Source organism: Sarcophilus harrisii, chromosome 1 (genome assembly GCF_902635505.1).
Source record: "Sarcophilus harrisii chromosome 1, mSarHar1.11, whole genome shotgun sequence".
NCBI classification, from domain to species: Eukaryota; Metazoa; Chordata; class Mammalia; order Dasyuromorphia; family Dasyuridae; genus Sarcophilus; species Sarcophilus harrisii.
The window spans coordinates 348,893,121-348,912,924 of NC_045426.1; the positions used below are offsets into that span (position 1 = coordinate 348,893,121).

General features: G+C 36.8%; 1 protein-coding gene and 1 long non-coding RNA gene across 8 annotated transcripts in view; one reads left to right on the forward strand and one right to left on the reverse strand.

Annotated features, from left to right (window-relative positions):
• LOC116420500 overlaps nt 1-17,994 on the reverse strand; it is a 40,670-nt gene extending 22,676 nt beyond the window's left edge. For both annotated transcript variants that reach the window (XR_004230836.1, XR_004230837.1), the window contains exons 1-2: nt 17,527-17,994; nt 13,265-13,342 (exon numbers count right to left, since the gene is read on the reverse strand). This is a non-coding gene — a long non-coding RNA (uncharacterized LOC116420500). The remainder of the gene's footprint in view (nt 1-13,264; nt 13,343-17,526) is intronic.
• PDZD2 (PDZ domain containing 2) overlaps nt 1-19,804 on the forward strand; it is a 348,056-nt gene that overhangs the window by 283,798 nt on the left and 44,454 nt on the right. For all 6 annotated transcript variants that reach the window (XM_031945886.1, XM_031945887.1, XM_031945889.1 and 3 more), the window contains 6 exons: nt 1,085-1,158; nt 1,671-1,896; nt 3,047-3,164; nt 4,440-4,572; nt 17,990-18,071; nt 19,683-19,786. In XM_031945886.1, the coding sequence (XP_031801746.1) occupies nt 1,085-1,158; nt 1,671-1,896; nt 3,047-3,164; nt 4,440-4,572; nt 17,990-18,071; nt 19,683-19,786 (737 nt within the window). The remainder of the gene's footprint in view (nt 1-1,084; nt 1,159-1,670; nt 1,897-3,046; nt 3,165-4,439; nt 4,573-17,989; nt 18,072-19,682; nt 19,787-19,804) is intronic.

Consider the following 19,804-nt stretch of genomic DNA (forward strand, 5'->3'; position numbering starts at 1 on the left):
TTTCATTGCTTTATTTAATAACAGACTGAGCCATGAATGTCACGTGGTACAGGTTGGGCACAAACTGTGTGTATAGATGTGAAGCAGGTCTCACAGCTCAGAAAAGTTAACAATATGTTGAAGCCTTTTCTCATCCTCTAGTGACATAACCAAGCAGCTCTGAAAATGCCCTGGCCATATTTTGTTTTGTTTTGTTTTTTGTAAAGATGTGTCTAGGATTATTAGGGAAAGATCTGACGGTACAGAGCCATCTAGAGCCTCAAGCTCAATGACTGAGTACCTAGAAATATCATTAAAAAGACAGGCACGGGCAAACTGGGTGAATTCCAAAAATTAATCAAGACTCAAAGAAAGACACATAGATTATCTATGAATAATATTCATAATTTCTTATGCATTATTAAACAAATTGTCTCAAACTGCCAAATGCCTTGGCCTTTGGGCTTCAGGGCATAGTTTTTATCCCAATAAACTCAGGAACTATCGTCCAGGCATGGTGATGACTTGGGCAGCTTGTCCGCCAGTATAGGTAGAAGTGGGCTGGCAAATACAATGTGCTAAAGCTTCATTGCTGTTGTTAGAAGTGATGAAAAGAGATTGATTGCCTTTGGTATCATCACACTTTTAAGTTCTGGCAATAGGGCATTTACTGCCAAACTGAGAATTTGGTTAGAAAATAAAATCTAATAGCTTATATGCCAGTAGAATGTAAGCCAGTAGAATAAGGGAAAGGACTGTTATTTGTTTTAGTCACTTTATCCTCAGCACTTAATGCAGGTATCTAATGCTTGCTTAATGAATACTTGTTGCATTGACTCAAATAGTGTTTCTAGTAATTTGTTTTCATCAAAGAAATCATCTAAGATTGCTGATGATGAATACTTCCTATCATTAATTGACCAGTTTGCCTATCACCTATCATCGAAGGATCTGAAACAAATAAAAATAGATTGGAACAATAAAAGCCATCTTATGCCAAGCAAATCAAGTATCTTGTGGTAGCCCATTATTGTTCTGATGGTTTAGTTATATATTCCTTTAGGCTTTAGATGAATGTTAACTTGGTCTTGCTTTGGCTCATTAGGGGATGAAATCTTAGAAGTGAATGGAGAATCCCTACAGGGACTGACCCACCAAGAAGCCATTCAGACCTTTAAGGTAAAAGAATTAAAGCAGAGTCCTATTTTATCTATTTTTTTAAATTTTATAATTAAATTTATCTTTTGTTATAAACTTAGTAATTATCATAAAAACAAATATTTCATTAGATAAAACCAGAAGCTTGAATAAAAAATTGAATATCTATTATATAAAGTTTATTTTTAAAATTATCTATGTATGCATATATGTGTGTATATATACATGTATAATATGTAATATATATCTGTACTTACATATATATAAATATATGTATATATAAATAAGTACAAATATAGTAAAATATATATAACATGCATAGTATATATAATTTAATAAGGTAGTCACAAAATTGCTCTGTCTTTGTGTCTTTTGCAATTTTTTCCTGTGAATTTTGAAAAATTGTTTTATTGATGCTTTTTAAAAACAGATTAATTTTTCCTTATCATTTTCCGATTTTGAAAGGATTGTTTCCTCCTTTTGGTATAAGTGCATTCTGAATTCCTGCTTTACCAATGTTCTTTTTTCCATAGCAACTCAAGAAAGGTGTTGTGACCCTCACAGTACGGACAAGGTTACGCAGCCCAAGCCTTACTCCATGTCCAACACCCACACTAATGAGCCGATCAAGCTCTCCAAACTCTAATACCAGTGGAGGAACTCCTGCACCTGGCTCTGATGAAGGAGATTCTTCCTCTTTGGGTCGAAAAGGCCCTGGTCCCAAGGACAGGATTGTCATGGAAGTTACACTTAACAAAGGTGATATCATATGCTCTGCAATGGGTCCTGTTCTCTTATAAAGAATATTTAAGCTTTTATTACTTCTCTCTTCATTCTCTCCTGAGTTCCATCTGATAAGCTGAACTTCTGAGTTCACACTATCATGTGAACAACTAATCTGACAACAGAGCCAATGGTACACTTCAGATAGACACTGGAAACCTAAATGGTGCGTAGAATCATTGTAGATAAAGAAAAGAATCCACTCCTCAGATAGAATAGCATACATCACACAGTGAAAAATGTTCTATACACCCTGATTCTGAAACTAAAGATGGGATTTTAGAAATTGTTTATAAAAACTGATTCAGCCAGGCTTGTGACACATGCTCATGATCCCTGCTAGTTGGGTCGTGGAGGCTGATGGATTGCTTCAGTTTAGGAGTTTTGAGCTTCATCAGGGCTAAAACCAATATGGTGTCTGATCTAAGTCTGGCACAGTAAGTCTCCAAGAGTGGTGGGATATCAAGTTGATTAAGGAAGGAGAAGACTAGCTCAGGTCAGAAGTTGAGCAGGTCAAACCTCCCATGATGGTGGGATGTGGGATGAAGTCCTTGAATAACCATTGCCTCTTTAGCCTTGGTGAGGTAGAGAGACCCTACAAACAACAACAACAAGAAAAATAATTCAAGATAATTACATTTATTGGTCAGTTATCCATGGAAATAGATAAGTTATTAACTGAAAGGCCACAAAGAATACTCAACCATCATTCTCATCTATATTTCTTTCTTCTGCTCACTTTTGGTAGAAGTATCAAAAACTGAACAAAGGCTAAATGAGAGACTCCAGGAGCTTCAATAATCATTCCATGATTCAACCAATCTTATCATTTAAGAAAACGACTGACATTTGGCCTCCAGTTCTACAATGACTACCCAAATTAACAGTACATATACTTCTTTTCTTCAAATAGTTTTCTGGGAAAGGGGGTTAAGTATGTTCCCAACTCAGATTCTAGAAACAAAATAAATTGATGGTTAAAAAAAAAAAAAAAAAAAAAAGGGAATTTGTTCCAAGAACCTATGTAAGCACATGATGTGGTTTCATTCAAAAAGAATAAAATTGTTTTCTGTTGTGGTTTTTTTTTTCTTTTCTGTTTATTTTCTTTATATTCTGCTTTTCACAGAGCTAGGAGTCGGATTAGGCATTGGTGCCTGCTGTCTGAGTTTGGAAAATAGTTCTCCAGGAATCTATATTCATAGCCTTGCCCCAGGATCGGTAGCCAAGATGGACAGCAGATTGAGGTAAAGTGGGAGCTTGCTAGTTCCAGACATCTTCAGAAACTTGACTTTCACACAACAGGACAATACCAAACTAGAAATGCACATGCATACTGATGAGCTATGATTTTAATTTGTGGCTTGTGTGTGTGTGTGTCCCCAAATGTAATTCTTCCTACATTCAGACTGAGGAAAAAGCTGATCAGAGTTTGACATCAAAGATAAAGCATCCAGACAATGTCATTTTATGTCTAACTTTCGTCATTTCAATTTGTTTAGCTGTGCCACTAGGAGACTTGTTTAAGTGGTACCTAGGGCAGAGCTATGCCCACCTATTCAAAACAAGCTAGCAAATACTGCAAGAAGGCACACTGATTAAAGCTTTCATATTTCAGTAGCCACATCACATTCTTCTTAGCTTTGGATGTCCTTGAAGTAATGGAGGATTGTTACAATAATATTACCTGAATTTATTTTTGGGATGTCTAGTAATCTCTTGTAGTTATTATTAGCTGATTTTCATTGTGAATTTGCACTTTAAAAAGAAGAATCAATAAATTGTCCAAAAACACATTAGCAGATTTTTTCCCCTTGATTACTGGAAGTATATATTTTCTTTAATGACATCCCAAGATGATGATTCTTTTTTGAATGTTTCCATATGTCTGGAGCCCACCAAGTGAACATATTTAAATCCTTATACAAAAGAGTCTTTGTTTTATAAAGCTTGCTTCCCTGTCCCTAATTTAAAGGGAAAATAGGCAGCTCGTCCCAAATATCTCATTAGCTTGAGTTTGGAATGGTTCTGTAAATTTTTGAACAGGCTTTTGTGAGCTTTTTTCTGTAAATTATGTTACATTAATCATTTCAAGATGGTAGGAATAAAGAAACTAGTGGTGAGAATTATTTTGTCTATGCTTCTTTTGAAAACATCATAGTGGACAGACAGTGGCCTATGCCAATATTTGTATTGAGTTGATTTTCTGAATGATCTGCTGTGGTATTGGTATCCAATGCAGAAAGAGGTACCATTTTTCAATCTAAAATTTTGGCAAGAAATTTGTCTTTGGACATAGTTCTGAAGCATGTCTCTTGTTCCTCAACAGAAATTTGGTGGATGTTAGCCTTTAAATAAGACATACATTTTTGAACATTGCCAATATGTGGCTTCATTTTGCTGGATTATATTTGTTGCAGTGGAGTGCTTTATTGAAAGAGGGAGGGAGGTCATTGAGAAGAGATACTAAAAGATAATATTTTCCCTGCTAATTGAAATGCTGATTGTGTTTGCTTCCTTAGTCGTGGTGACCAAATCTTGGAAGCAGATTCTGTCAGCCTCCGTCATGCTGCTTTAAGTGAAGCTTATGCCATTCTGAGTGAATGTGGCCCAGGACCAGTTAGCCTCATCATCAGTCGGCACCCAAACCCAAAGGTGAAGTATAAAATGCTACTTCTTGAGTTTAAAGAGGGTCTATTGTGTATAGCCTAATCCAAAGAGCATATATTTGGAGCAGTTATTGATCGATTTGATCTCTTCACATGGAATGAACTTGCAAGGTCCCTATTATGAGGAAAAGTATTATAGTGAATATATACTATTCACTATAGTGAATACCTTTTGTTTCACACAAACGTGTGGGAAAACAGTATAGTAACCCCAAACCCAAGTGCCACTTTTTTTTCAATTTTAATAGTCTTTTATTTTTCCAATTATATGTAAAGATAGTTTTCAGTATTCACTTTTGTAAGGTTTTGAGTTCCATTTTTTTCCTTCCTTCCCTTTTTTTTTGGTTTTGTTTTTGATGTTGGTTATACATGTACAATCATTATAAACATATTTCCATGTCATGTTGTAAAAGAAAAGTCACAATAAAAGGGAAAAACCATGAGGAAAAAAACACAAATAAAAAAAGTGAAAGTAGCTCTTTCTATAGATATGGATAGCATTTTCTATCCCAAGGATATTGGAATTTTCTTGGATTGCTGTATTGCTGAGAAGGGCTAAGTCTGTCATACCAACTGCCACTTCTAAAAGAGGACAAAACCTCAGGATATTTCTAAAATTGACAAGAATACCAAAACACCAGGTATGTAGGTCAGGTTGATTTGGTTAGAACTAGATCATTTTAAGGAAACAGAGCAAATCTAACTGGCCTGTAGGGAGGTAGGACATAGATGTTAGCCTAATCAGTACTCTTATTTGGTAGAGGGAAAGTAGGTTAAGATTGATGGTCATCCAAGCTTTTTTTTTTTAAGCATACAATGTGTTTTTTTTTTTTTTTTTTTTTAATTTAATAGCCTTTTATTTACAGGATATATACATGGGTAACTTTACAGCATTAACAATTGCCAAACCTCTTGTTCCAATTTTTCACCTCTTACCCCCCCACCCCCTCCCCTAGATGGCAGGATGACCAGTAGATGTTAAATATATTAAAATATAAATTAGATACACAATAAGTATACATGACCAAAACATTATTTTGCTGTACAAAAAGAATCAGACTCTGAATTATTGTACAATTAGCTTGTGAAGGAAATCAAAAATGCATGTGTGCATAAATATAGGGATTGGGAATTCAATGTAATGGTTTTTAGTCATCTCCCAGAGTTCTTTTTCTGGGCATAGCTAGTTCAGTTCATTACTGCTCCATTAGAAATGATTTGGTTGATCTCGTTGCTGAGGATGGCCAGGTCCATCAGAACTGGTCATCATCTAGTATTGTTGTTGAAGTATATAATGATCTCCTGGTCCTGCTCATTTCACTCAGCATCAGTTCGTGTAAGTCTCTCCAGGCCTTTCTGAAATCATCCTGTTGGTCATTTCTTACAGAACAGTATTATTCCATAATTTTCATATACCACAATTTATTCAGCCATTCTCCAACTGATGGACATCCATTCAGTTTCCAGTTTCTAGCCACTACAAAAAGAGCATACAATGTTTTGGCAGCATTGTTAATAATTGCAAGATTATTGTTGCCATCTTGGGAAAGAATAACATCTTCATAGCAATTTACTGGATGGTTTTTTTCACTTAGGCCAATTCACTAAATTAATGCTTAGTAATAAATTAAAACATTTTCTAAAAAATTTTAGAAACTTTCCCTCTCTTTTTCCAAAGAGAATGTGGTAGAGTCATTAATAAGAGGTGGTAGGCAATTAATGAGAGCCAGCATACTATACACATAATATAGCAGATAGAGGACCTACTTTAAATCTGATAAGACTTAAGATCAAATCCTTTCTGTGACACATACCTGTTTGTGACTTTAAGCAAATCACCTAATTTTAGCTTTACACTACTTGAGTATAGAGAGGGTCTCACCTGTCTTAATCGAAAGAGTTTTCTCTTTACACATTTCTAGTCTCTATCTCAAATAATAATTTTTAGGGTCAAATCAGTGATAACTTGTTAATGACAAGCAATGATCCTGTGGGAAAAAGCATAAATAAATGCTGAATGAAATAAGAGCTACAACTAGGATATGTTTTTCATAGATTTGCACTCATGTTGGAATTTAATTTCACCTAAGTTCTTAGACTTAAATGATATACTTGAACCAGTGAACTACTGGGCAAAAAATTTTATCTCTCTGGCTGGGCATTTCTTAAGTGCTTTTAGAGCTAAGTTCATAAAATGCTCCGCTTAGAAAAAAAAATTTCTTTGAATTTGAAAAATACAGGTTTCCATTTCTTAATGAGAACTTTAGTTTTTTCTTGAGGTGTTAGACTATTTGTCCCAGAAATGGTCAGTTTCTCTTTTGAGATAAATGTGTGTCTTTTCCCTTTGCTCAAAAAAATGAAGGTTAGTTTTTTTTATCTTAATTAATATTTCCTTTTTCCTAATTACTTGTAAAAACAATTTTCACATTTTTTTTTCAAAATTTGAGTTCCAAATTCTCTTCCTCACCATTAAGAAGGCTATCTAGCTGCCCCTGTTCACCATTTCTTATATCATTCATCTATTACAGCTTGTCTTGTCATTCCCCAATTGATGAGCATTGCTATAATTTCCAATATTTTGCCACCATGAAAAGGACGGCAATAAATATTTTTCCACATTTCCCTTTTTAATAATCTCTTTGGGATACGGACCTGTTGATGAATCAAAGGGTATGCACAGTTTGGTTGTCCTTTGAGCATGTTTCCAAACTGTTCCCTAGAATGGGTGGATCAATACATAACTTCACCAACAGTGCACTCCTGCCCAGTTTTCCCCCATCCTTTCCAATATTCTTGACTTAGCAGAAACTTATCAGATTGATGGATATAAAGTAGTATCTCAGAGTTGTTTTAATTTGCATTTCTCTAATCAAAATGATTTAAATTACTTCTTCAAATGCATATAGATACCTTTGATTTCTGTAATTCACAATTACTTATTCATATCCTTTGATCATTTATCAACTGGGGAATGGCTTGAATTCTTATAAATTTGATTCGGCTCTCTATATATTTGAGAAAGCCTTTATCAGAGACACTTGTGAAAATTGTTTTTCCATTTTCTACTTTCCTTCTAATCTTGGTTGAATTGGTTTTTCTTGAACAAAAACAAAAATATCTCTTTTGCATTTTGTAATGCTCTCTTATTTGGTCATGGATTTTCCCCTTTCCGTAGATCTGCATCATTGCCTATGATACATTTTAGCGAGATGTAGTTTCTTTCCTTACATCTTTTGAATTAGGTCTATTTTTACTTCATGGTCTAAGATCAAAATTACTATCCTTATTTTGTTTTGTTTTTACTTTAGCTGAAGCATAACAGATTCTGCTTACCTTTATTGTGTGTTTTGTGTGTGTGTGTGTGTGTGTGTGTGTGGTTAAAATGTGTTTCTTGTAAACAACATATTAGTAGGATTCTGGTTTTTGATTCACTTTACTATTTGCATCCATTTTATAGGAGAATTCATACCATTCACAATCACAGTTATGATTACCACCTGTGTATTTCCCTTTATCCTATGCTTCCTCCTGTTTGTTCTCTCCTTTTCATCTTACCCCTGCTCTTTTCCCTGTTTTGCTTCTGTCTACCACCTCCCCTGATCTGCCCTCCCTTTTGTCAGTCCCAACCCCATCCCCTCACTTATTCTCCTCCCCTCCTACTTACCTATTGGGTAAGATAGATTTCTATATAAAACTGATGGTATGTATTATTCCCTCTTTTAGCCAGTACTTATGAGATTCAAGCAGTGTTCATTGCCCAGTCTCTCATCTTTCCCTCCCTTAAGGTTTTTTGTGCCTGTTCATATAAAATAATTTACACCATTCTATCACTTCCTTCTATACCCAGTATACTACTCTTTCTCGTCCCTTAATTTTTTTGTCATTTCTTCAAATTTATCTTATTCCCATTTCTTCTATATACTTTATAACTCTGCTATTATTGATACAATTTAAAAGCATTTTAAGTACCATCTTTCCATGTATGGATATAAACGGGTTCATTCTATTGAATCCCTTAATGTTTTCTTTTCTCTTTTCACTCTTTGTACTTCTCTAGGTCTTGATATTGTAGGTCAGATTTTTGGTTTAGTTCTGATATTCTCTTTATGAAAGCTTTAAATTATTTCATTTCATTGAATGACCATTTCTCCCCCTTGATGTATTATACTTAATCTTTCTGGGTAAGTGATTCTTGATTATAGTCATTTGATAAACAAAGTCTTTATTAGAGAAACTAATTGTAAATTTTTTTTTCCACAGTTAATGATTATGATTACCAACTATGCATTTCTTTCCAGTCTGTTAGTCATAAGCTTCCACCTGCCCAATTCAAACTTTTAAGATTAATTTTTTAGTTAATATAATCACTAAATAAATATTATTTTTATTATTATAAAATGTTAAATAATAACAAGAGTTTTAAATTTTAAGGTCAATTAGTTTTTGCATTTTCTTTTCCATTTGGCCAATTTCACTCTTCACTGAGTTGTTTTCTTTAGTAGATATTTTTAAATCTCCCTTTCCATTTGACTAGTTCTACTCTTTAAGCAATTTTCTAAGCCATTGACTCTTTTTTCACAATTTTCTTGCAGAATTCTCATTTCTTTTCCCAATTTTTCTTCTATCTCTTTTATGATTTTAAAGCTCCTTATGAAGCTCTTCCATGAGACCACTTCCTATTTTTTTTTAGGATTTTTCCCTTAGGTGTTTTGACTTTGTTGTCCTCTGAGATTGTGTCTTGGTCTTCTCTATAAAAACTTTCTGTAGTAAGATTCTTTTTGTTTGGTTATGCCAAGGCACATGGCATGGTGTCTTTGTGTTAGTGTTCCCCATTTCACTCAATTTTCTATGTGCTTGAGAAACAAGTCTTTATCAGAGAAACTAATTTTAAATTTTTTTCCCATAGTAATGATTATGATTACCAAGTATGCATTTATTTCCATCCTGTTTCCTCCCTATTTATCCTATACTCTCCCCATCTCTATTTCTTTTTCCATTTACCCAGTCCATTCTCAAAAAAAGGATTTTGCTTTTGACTTTTACATCCCCAAATTGACTCTTCTAGTAGCTCTCCACTTCCCTTCTCTTATTCTCTTCCCTTCCTACTTTTCTATATGATAAAATAGATTTCTATACCCGGGTATGTTATATTATTTCCTTTGAGCCAGTTTCAATAAGAGTAAGATTCATTTATTTCCCTCCTTCCTTCCCTCATTTCCCCCTCCACTGTTAAATGTCTTGAAAGTCTTTTTTATGTTAAGATAAATTTTTACGCCTCCCATTCATTTTCCACTATATACATCTTTCTCATCCCTTAGTTTTTTAAAGATAATTATATCATTATATTCAAGTCGTAGCTCTATTTTTTGTCTGTATATATGCTTTCTACCTACTCTATTAACGAGAAAATTTTTTGGAGTTATAATTTTTCCATGTAGGAATATAAACAGTTTAATCTTATTAAATTTCTTATGATTTCTCATTTTGTATTTGAAAGTCAATTTTTCCATTTAGCTCTTGTCTTTTCAAAAGGGAATTCTTGAAAGTTTTCAATTGCATTGAATATCCATTTTTTTTTTTTTACACTAAAGGATTATACTTAGCTTTGCTGGATAGGTAATTCTTGATTATAATCTTACCTCTGCTGCTTTCTGGAATATCATATTCCAAGTCCTCTGATCTTTTAATTTAAAGCTGTAACTCTTAAATCCTAAATGTGGCTCCATGGTATTTGAATTGTTTCTTTTGACTGCTTGGAAGATTTTCTCCTTGACCTAGGAACTCTGGAATTTGGCTATAATATTTCTGGGAATTTTCATTTTGGAATTTCCTTTAGGAGGTGATCGGTGGATTCTTTCGATTTCTATTTTGCTCTCTGATTCTAGAATATCAAGGTGTTATCCTTGAAAATTTCTTGAAAGATGTTGTCTAAGCTCTTTTTTTTTTATCATGACTTTCAGATGGTTCAGTAATTTTTAAGACATCTCTCTTGAATCTATTTTCTAGGTCAGTCATTTTTCCAATAAGATAATTCACATTTTCTTCTCTTTTAACTCTTTTGATTTTATTTAATTGTTTCTTCATGTCTCATAAAATCATTAGCTTCTATTTGCCTAATTCTAACTTTTAAGGAATTATTTTCTTCAGTAAGCTCTTGTACCTTCTTTACCATTTGGCCAATTCTGCCTTTTAAGTAGTTCTTCTCTTCACTGAATCTTTGTATATATTTTTTTCCATTTGGACAGATTTTTGTATTTTTTCCATTTGGCCAATTCTGCTTTTTAAGGCATTTTTCTCTTCACTGGATTTTTGTGCCTCTTTTACTATTTTGCCTAGTATGTTTTTAAGGTATTAATTTCTTCAGTATTTTTGTTGTGCCTTGTTAACAAAGCTATTAACTCTTTTTTTATACTTTTCTTGCATCACCCTCATTTTTCTTCCCAATCTTTCCTTTATCTCTTATTTGACTTTTTAAATCTTTTTAAGCTCTTCCATGGCCTGAGATCATCATATTTTTCTTTGAGGCTTTGGATGCAGGAATTTTGACTTTGTTGTCTTCTTATGATTGTGTTTTGAACTTCCTTGTTACCATTGTAACTCTTTCAAAGTAATTTTTTTCTGTTATTTGCTCATTTTCCCAGCCTATTTTTTTTAAACTTTTAATTCTCTACTAAAATGGGCTTCTATTTCCAAACGGAGAGGGGCACTGTTCCAAGCTTCAAGTTTTTTGTGCAGCTGTTTTCAGAGGTAATTTTGGGGACCTGTAGGTTTTTTACTTTCCAAGATGGTATGATATAGGAAGATGTGTTTTCTATAGTCTTAAACTGTTTTGTTAGTGATCACAAGCACTTTTCTTCAACCCTAGAATTGTGCAAGTCTCTCTGCTTTCCTGTGGCTTCCAGCTCAGCTATGCTAGTGCCCATCCTCCCAAATCCAAATACAGGAAATGAAGCAGAGTTCTTTGCATGGTGCTAGCAAAGGGATCCTTATAAATCTGTGAGCTCAGAGTTCTGGAAATTGCCACTGCTGCCACTGATTGTTGCTCCAAGACCTGCTCCTGATTTGCTGAGGCTTGTCTGTGCTGTTGTAGCCTGTGTTGGACTGGGCTCTTCTCTTACCTTGGTGCAACAAACCTTTCATGATGATTTTCTAAGTTGTCTTGGGCCAAAAAATTGTTTTGCACAAACCATTGGTGAATTCTGTTACTCTAGAATTTGTTTAGAGACATTATTTAAAAGTATTTTTGAGGAATTTGTGGGAGAGCTCTGGCAAAGCTCTGCCTTTACTGAGCCATCTTGGTTCTGCCTCAAAGGTTGGTTTTATAAGCTATTAAAAATTGGACTTCAAATCCCTTGAATCACATGTGAATCTTCCTCTAAATAAATAAAACTTGGCCTTTCAGGTAAACTGTATAGGAAACTTTGTTTTTAAGATCATTTAAAAAGCAATCGCATTGCAAGGGTGAATATTGAAAATTATCTATGCATATGTTTTGAAAATAAAAAGGTTTATTTAAAAAAAAAAAAAAAGAAAAAGAAATCCCAGTGCAGTGTTATAATGGAATAACATGAGGTAGTGCCATGTGGGATTGAAGAAATTCTTGTGTTTAATTTCATATTGGAAGCCTTCCTTCTAACCAACAGAGAGGATTAAATGGATGAAACTAAGCACCATAGTAGTGTATTAAAATTCTAAAAGTCATAAAATAAATAGTTTAGATTTACATTCTCTTCTACAACTTTTCATTGTACCCCAGCATGCCTATCCTAAGGAATAGGGGGTTTTTTAGGTTGTTTATTGAGGATATCTACAAGGAAAAGGAGTAAAATTGTAGCTGTTTCAGGATCCTAGGAACATCAAGGGATGTTTATTTGTTTACTGGTGTCATTTCCAAGTAAAAGGTGAAAAACTATATAGGTATGATAAGTTTAGGATCCTAGAGCTGAAAGGGGCCTTTTGAGGTCAGTGTCTACCTCTCAGGGCCATTTTGAGGATAAAATAATTTTAAGGATACAAATGTAAAGCACTTTACAGATGTTAAAGCACTATATAAATGGTAGCTATTATTTGATTCAATTCACAAATTAAGGCTCAAAAAGTGATTTCCCAAGGGGATTTCCAATGGCAGAGCCAGTATTTGAACCCAGATCCTTTACTAAACTATCTAACTATATAATGATAAGAAGTACTATTGTACTAGAGATCAGTAACCATTTTTTAAATGATTGGAAATTTAAATTATTAAGCAATTGGGAACTTATTAGGCTATAATTTAGAGTAGACTCAGGGAGTATTTCTTTCTCCTCTTCTTCTATCCCATGTTCAGGGGATCAGAGCTTAGCATCAGAACCTTATTATTACCCAGAGCACTATCTTGAGTGATCCTGGTAGTGAGAAGAAAAGAGAGAGAGGGAGAGAGGAACAAGGAGAGGGAGAGAAACAGGAGAGAGGAAAGGAGAGGGAAAGGGAGAAAGAGAGGGAGAAAGGGAGGGAGAGGGAGGGAAAGACAGAAGGGGAGAAGAAGTGTGTATGTGTGTGTGTGTGTGTGTGAAGAGGAAAGGCAGAAAAAGGAGAGGTGGCACAAGACTAGAGAAAAGTAAAGAAAACACTGGATTCGTAAAGAACTCTCTTATTTTACAGACAAGGAAAGTGAGACCCAAAGAGGTACAATGACTCACCAGTCCTGTAGTGACTCTGTAAACCTGTAGAACAATGAGGGTTTGACTCTTCTACCTTCAAATTCATTGCCCTTTCCACTGTGAAAAGGAGGTTATGATTTATTATCTTTCCTATTATCATATTTCCAATAAAAAGGAAATTGAATGTACAAAGCAATCTGTAACAGGGAAAATGTCTAAATTTTTTTCACCCTGTTATGAACTTAGGAGAGATCTGTGATCATATTAACATGTGCACCCCTTCCATCATACATATAATAGCCCACCTATGCCTTAATCTCCATTCTCTTATTATTGACTTTTACATCTTCCAACAGTCAGTGGGTCTTTCTGAGCAACTCTGCCATCTTCCCAACCCCCATTCCTGCCTGGTTCCAGAAAACATTGGATTTAGAGACAGACAATCTGAACCCCAATCTTGACTCTGGTACCTACCACATATATGTTATTAATACAGTTAATCCAGTTTCCTGAGAGTAAGATTAGATGATCTAAAGGTCTCTGCTGACTCTAAATTCTACGATCTATCCATTTTGGCGCTCCTAATCTGAAACTATATATCTAAGATGGACTAAACTATGTTTAGATGCCATACTAAGTAAGATCTGAACAAGGATCAGAGAGATTGTCCTTGAAATAAAATACAGGAGCCTTAATGCATTGCTTTTGGGTTTTCAAATCTCTCTTGTTTACTTTGAGTTCTTGGATAAATTCTGGTTACATAACATTACTGGCTAGCAGATTTCTAGATAGGAATACCAAAAAGTGATATGAAAAAGGAGATCAAGTTACCTCCCTTAAATTCCCTTCTAGCTTACTTATCTTTGTATCGATCAACATTTTGCACTTTGGTCACCATGCCTTCTAGGAGCCCCACAGGATAGAGAGCTGGATCTAGAGACAGGAAGACCTGAGTTCAAATTCATTTCTGACACTTAGTTGCTTGACCCTGGACAAGTTTCATCTGTAAAATTACAAATTCCTCTGTAAAATAGAGAAAGCAATAGTACCTTACCTATTTTCTAGGATTGTGAGGATGTCATCTGCAAATCTTTCTAATTCTTTCCTCTTGACAATCATAATGCTCAAGAATTTTACCTTTCTCATCTGACTTCTCTGATCTTTGCTTAATCAATTCTCCTTTTCTTTCTCTCTTTCTCTTCCTGAGTAATAGTTTAGATACTGCTCAGCCTCACTGATCAGATCATTGAAGGAATGGTTCTCATCTTTTTCAGGGGCCTCAACTTTCAACCCAACCTTAAATAACTGCATAACTATCATCACCTTTCACAAAGAAACTTTATTTTTTTCCCGACCAGAAGATTTTTTTGTTTTTTCAGTCATGTCTGACTCTTTGTGACCCCATTTGGCATTTTCTTGGCAAAGATAGTGGAGTGTTTTTTTCATTTCTTTCTCTAGCTCATTTTAGATGAGGAAAATAGGGTTAAGTGACTTGCTCTAGTGTCTGTGCTATTAAGAGCCTGTGACAGGATTTGAACTCAGGAAAATGAGTCTTCCTGATTCTAGGTCCACCACTCTGTATGCTATACCACCTAGCTGCCCCCACTCAGGAAGATGATTCAACTATTACACTCTTTAGCAAAGAATTAAGTTCTCAATGGTCTGCAACTAGCAGCTCTTCAATATAGGTTGGATTTCAAGTCCTTTCAAGGACAACAAGAACAATGACTGATTCTGAAACTCAATTCATCTTAGACCACCACACTGGAGTTTGCTGAAACTGCTAAAAGGCATTTCCATCCTTAGAATGACCTTGAACCACCCAAGTAAGCTCTCTTGTCCACTAACATATGTATGTTTATATTTCTAGTTCCACTGTGAAAATTTTTCATGGTGGGTAGTGCTAGACTACCTCAATACAAGTCATAAGAATATCTCAGGAAAAGTATATCTCAAGAAAATGAATTATTTTCATGGACTTCATCTCCCTAGGAGGTCAACATGACATTAGCTTTAATACTATGCTGGATTTTTGTTATGGTCAAAGTTCTATTTTTTGTTGTTGTTGTTTGATAGATTTTCACATTGCCCTAGCTTTCAGGACAATAGTACATTATGTTACTGAACATATGAGTCTCAACAGTTTTCAAGTTTTTCCAAGACAAATACCACAGTGATTATCTTTTCTTCTGTTACTCATAATGGTTGCAGAATCGCATTCTGGGATTAATCAAATTGAGGCCAGAGTGGTGAGGTGCTGGACCTACCTCTGGAGTTATTATATCTATAGCATGTGAAGTCAAATGGACAATATTTCTAAATTGTGATTTCTGGAATGAAGGGCAAGTAGGTAGGGCTCTTGGCATGGTTAGAACTCTGTAAGAAATAATTCATGTATTTAAAAGAGCCAGCAGGATTAGTATTTTTTATTTCTTTTCATGTCAAAAAAATAACTCTCACACTTGGAAATGTTGAAAGTCTGGAATCATGGTAAAACCAAATCAAGGAGAAAACCGTTCAGTGTTTCTAAGACTGATATTTTTTCTGGCTCTTTCATTTAAAAGTAGGCTTTGCCTTCACTAAGAGCTGAATATTTAGGAAAGATACTTTTAAAAAATACTTCTGTAAGTACTTTTCTATGAAGGTGAATAAGAATGTCGGAAATATATGATGTGAAAGTCAAGACATGATTATAATTTTTTCTTCGGTGGTCAAACTTCATACCTAATTCTATTTAAGTCCATACATTTAAAGATTAAAGCCAATTTCTGGATGTTTCTCCAAAATATCACTGTTTTTGCTACATATTTTATTTGAGTATTTGAGAAAGCTATATTAAGTCAAAACCACATTCCTTCTGCTTTTATATTCAAAAATCAGTTTTCATGAAAAACTTTCTGAAAGTAAAAGTACTGAAATATTTAAGCATACTGTCCCAACCTGGAATTGACTAAAAGTTAATCTACTGAAGATAAAATATCTTAGGCTGCAGTGAAAGAGACAAAGATTCAAGGAATAAGGAACTAGTTGTATACCCCTATATTTTGCCCCAGGCTAAACAGTATTGCTTCATGTCTGGGTGCCACATTTGAAGAACTGAAAAGCCTTAGGGTGTCCAGAGAAAAGCAGCCAGAATCAATCAATGAGCAAATATTGGTTAAGCACCTACTGTGTGCCAGACATTCTTCCAGATGCTGATGAGGCAAAGGCAAAATAAATAAAAAAATAAATAAATAAAAGGAAATACTCCTTGATTTCAAGGAATGCTACTTTACATTCATCAGAAATTAAAAAGTTGGTCAAGGAACTTGAGTTCATGCCATAATAACTATCAGATAAAAGAATCGGGATGTTTGGCCCTAACTTCAAGTATGTGAAGATCTCTCATCTACAAAAGGGATCATCATACTCTGTGAGAGAGAAAAGATGGGTGGGGGGAGAGGTGGGGAGAAGGGAGAGAGAGAGAGGCAGGAGAAAGAGAGGGGGAGGAGGAGGGGGAAGAGAGAGAGAGAATATGAGAGAATGAGAATGTGTGAAAAAAAAAAAAACACATGGAGTGGACATATAGAAAATGTAAACTGAGGTTCAGCTTAAAGGAAAGCTTCCTAAGGATTAAAACTATCCCCAGATGGAACAAACTGCTTGCCAAAAGGCATTAAGTTTCCTCTCACTGGAAACTTTTAAGCAAAAGCAATAAATATAATTTCCTGGGGGGAGGGCATCGGATAGAGGCATTTCTTTCTGGAATATAGGTCAGACTACTCTTTTACATATAAAACAACTCTGTGAGGCTGTACTATAGGCAACCCCAACGGGACGCATGGATTCAACCAAGTGTCAAAAGCGGTCACGCGGCTTGCGGCGGTCACACAGTCAGCATCAGGGGCAGGCTCAGAGGCCGCCTTCCCGAGCCGGTTGTGGGGCTGCTGAGGGGCCTGCCCAGCTCGGGCCGCCCTTTGGCGCGCTGGGTGAGCAGCCAGGAGGGCCTAGCCCCAGGCTGGGGCAGCTATCGCACCGGCCCCGTTTTGGCGGGAGCCTGAGGAAGGCGATCACCCACGCACTCGGCTTTGGGCCACAAGACCTTGCGGCCCAAACAAAGCCCAAGCCCAAGCCGGAATCCGGCCTCTGCCGCGGAACCAGGTCTCCGGCCTCGGTTTCCCTCTCAGCAAAATGCGGGAGTCGGGGCCTCCCCCATCCCCCTCTCGCCCCCCCCCCCACCTCCCCCACAGGTTTCCCGTCCTGAGGGCCGTTCGTGACGGCCACACCGAGTACACAGGAGCGGGGAAGGCCTTTCAGCTTACCTTGATTCCCGTTCCAAGGGGAACCGGGCTCCGGCGGCGCGGGCTTGGCGGAGAACACGCTCACCGCCGGGACTGAAGGAGGCTATGGCTGATGAGAGGACCGGCCGGGAGGAGCGGGAAGGCTCTAGAGGGCGCCCCTAACAGGAAGCTGCTGATGCCGCCAGAGTCTTCCCGAAGCCTTTCCCAGCCCTCGAGTGAGCCTGAGCCCACAGGCTCAGGGAGGCGCCGGGAAGGCGGGGACACAACACCGTGGGGGGGCCTCGGCAGCCGGGCCCATTCAGGCGCACGCAGCGGCGGCGGCCGTGGTCAGCCTGCGCTACTAGAACCGCACAGTAGGGGGCGGGCCTGCTAATAATCTCCGTCTGCTTTTCGTGCGTCGCCGGGCCATCGCGAGGTTTGGCCCTGCCCGCCGCGCCTCGTGTGGGGCAGAGAAACTTAACGTCTGCTCTCTGTTCCCATCCAGGTCTCTGAACAGGAGATGGATGAGGCAATAGCCCGCTCCACTCACCGCGACAGCAAAGAGGCCGGCCCCGCCCACGGCTTAGGTAGGGCGGCTGCCCGCGCCTCCGAGGCAGTCCCGAGCCGCTCGTGACCCTTCCCCCGCGGGAGACGCAGCCCTCGCCGCGCATGCGCAGCGCCCTTGCCGCCGCAGCGCTGGGGGAGGAGAGAACCCTCCTTTGGGAGGCGCTCCTGTGACTTCCCTTGCAGCCGCAGCGCTGGGGGAGGAGAGAACCCTCCTTTGGGAGGCGCTCCTGTGACTTCTGAAGCGACGGTCCCTAGGTCTCAGTCTAAGAAGGGATCACAGAGATTCAGTCTCTATTTATAGAAAATAATAATGTTACAGGGTAACTTATAGAATAATGTCAGAGCTAAACGTTTTGTTGGTAAGAACATGAGGGATGTTAAGTTTGTTAAGAAGAGACAACCTTTACATGTAATTAGGAAAAATAGTTTTTTTTAATTATTTTTAAATTTTTAATTAAAAATAAATCATTTTTATTTAAAAAAAGAAAGAAGAGATCTAGAAACTTCTAGTTACCATTAAAACCCTAGTTAGCTATCACCAAAGTTAATTTATTAAATATAGAACATAGCGCTGATCTGCCCGATAAATTATTCAGACCTGTCTTATTACTGCGCTGTCAGAATCTTCATGTAAATTGTAATGAATTTACAAAATTTAATGAATAAATCTATGAGAAGTAAATTTATAAAATTATAAACTTAAGATAACTTGATTAAAATAAATTTTATAAATATTAATTTAAATTTGTATAAAATAATTTATAAGTAAATAAATCCTCAGCATTTCCAAAGAATTTGATATGTTGTGTAGGACTTATCCCCTGCAGTATCAGCTTGAAATCAGGCTTTCTTCCCCCTTGGTTAATCCCAAACTGAAAATATCTCCAGAGCATACTAGTTCTTGATTTTTATAATCTGCTGAGATGGTATTTATGCATTCAGCCAACCAACACTTACTGACTGAACTATTATATGCAGGGCACTATACTAGATGCTGGAAAAAGGAGGGGACAAAAATGCATGATACATGCATGTTCGTGTCATTAGGATTTGGCAATCTAATAAGGGACCCCAGATTCTCTTCAGAAAAACCCCAACTACTGTTCCTTTGCAGAGATTGAGGGTGGAGGGTGGAGACTTGGGGACAGAGGCTACAAAGGTAGGGAACTTTGCATATAAGGTTAGATTTTTTTTCCCCCCACATTGGTTAATTTTATTGATTTTATTCTTTATTTTTTCAAAAAAAAATTCTTATATGAGAGGGGCAATCGTATTAGGGGAAATCTAGGAGATATATAAACAAAAGACACCAATACAGACATATTCAAAAGCATAACTGCACTATAAGTTAAGATGTATTAAACATTTAGCATTTGGGAGAGGTTGACCATTGCTAGTGGAGTGATCAGGGAAGACTTCAAAAAGGTTGCAATTTAAATGGGTACTAAAGAAGAGCACTAGTATCTCATAGACCAAGATGGGTGGGATGGGCATTCCACATAAATTGCATAAAGAAATGTGCATATGCATCTGGGAAAAGAATTTCTTCCTTGTAGTCCTATACCTGCCATCTGTAGCTCAGGGTGAATCTTAGTTGATTTTGACTGCAGGGTTATCTGCTGTCTCCACAGGTACACCCCTGAAGAGTCCCTCCCTCACAGCAAAAACAAGACAGGGAGAAGGTACTGCTTCACTCAGCTGGACCATGAAACGCTTCCTGGAGCCAGCAAGTCGGGTAAAGTGGATCAGCCCA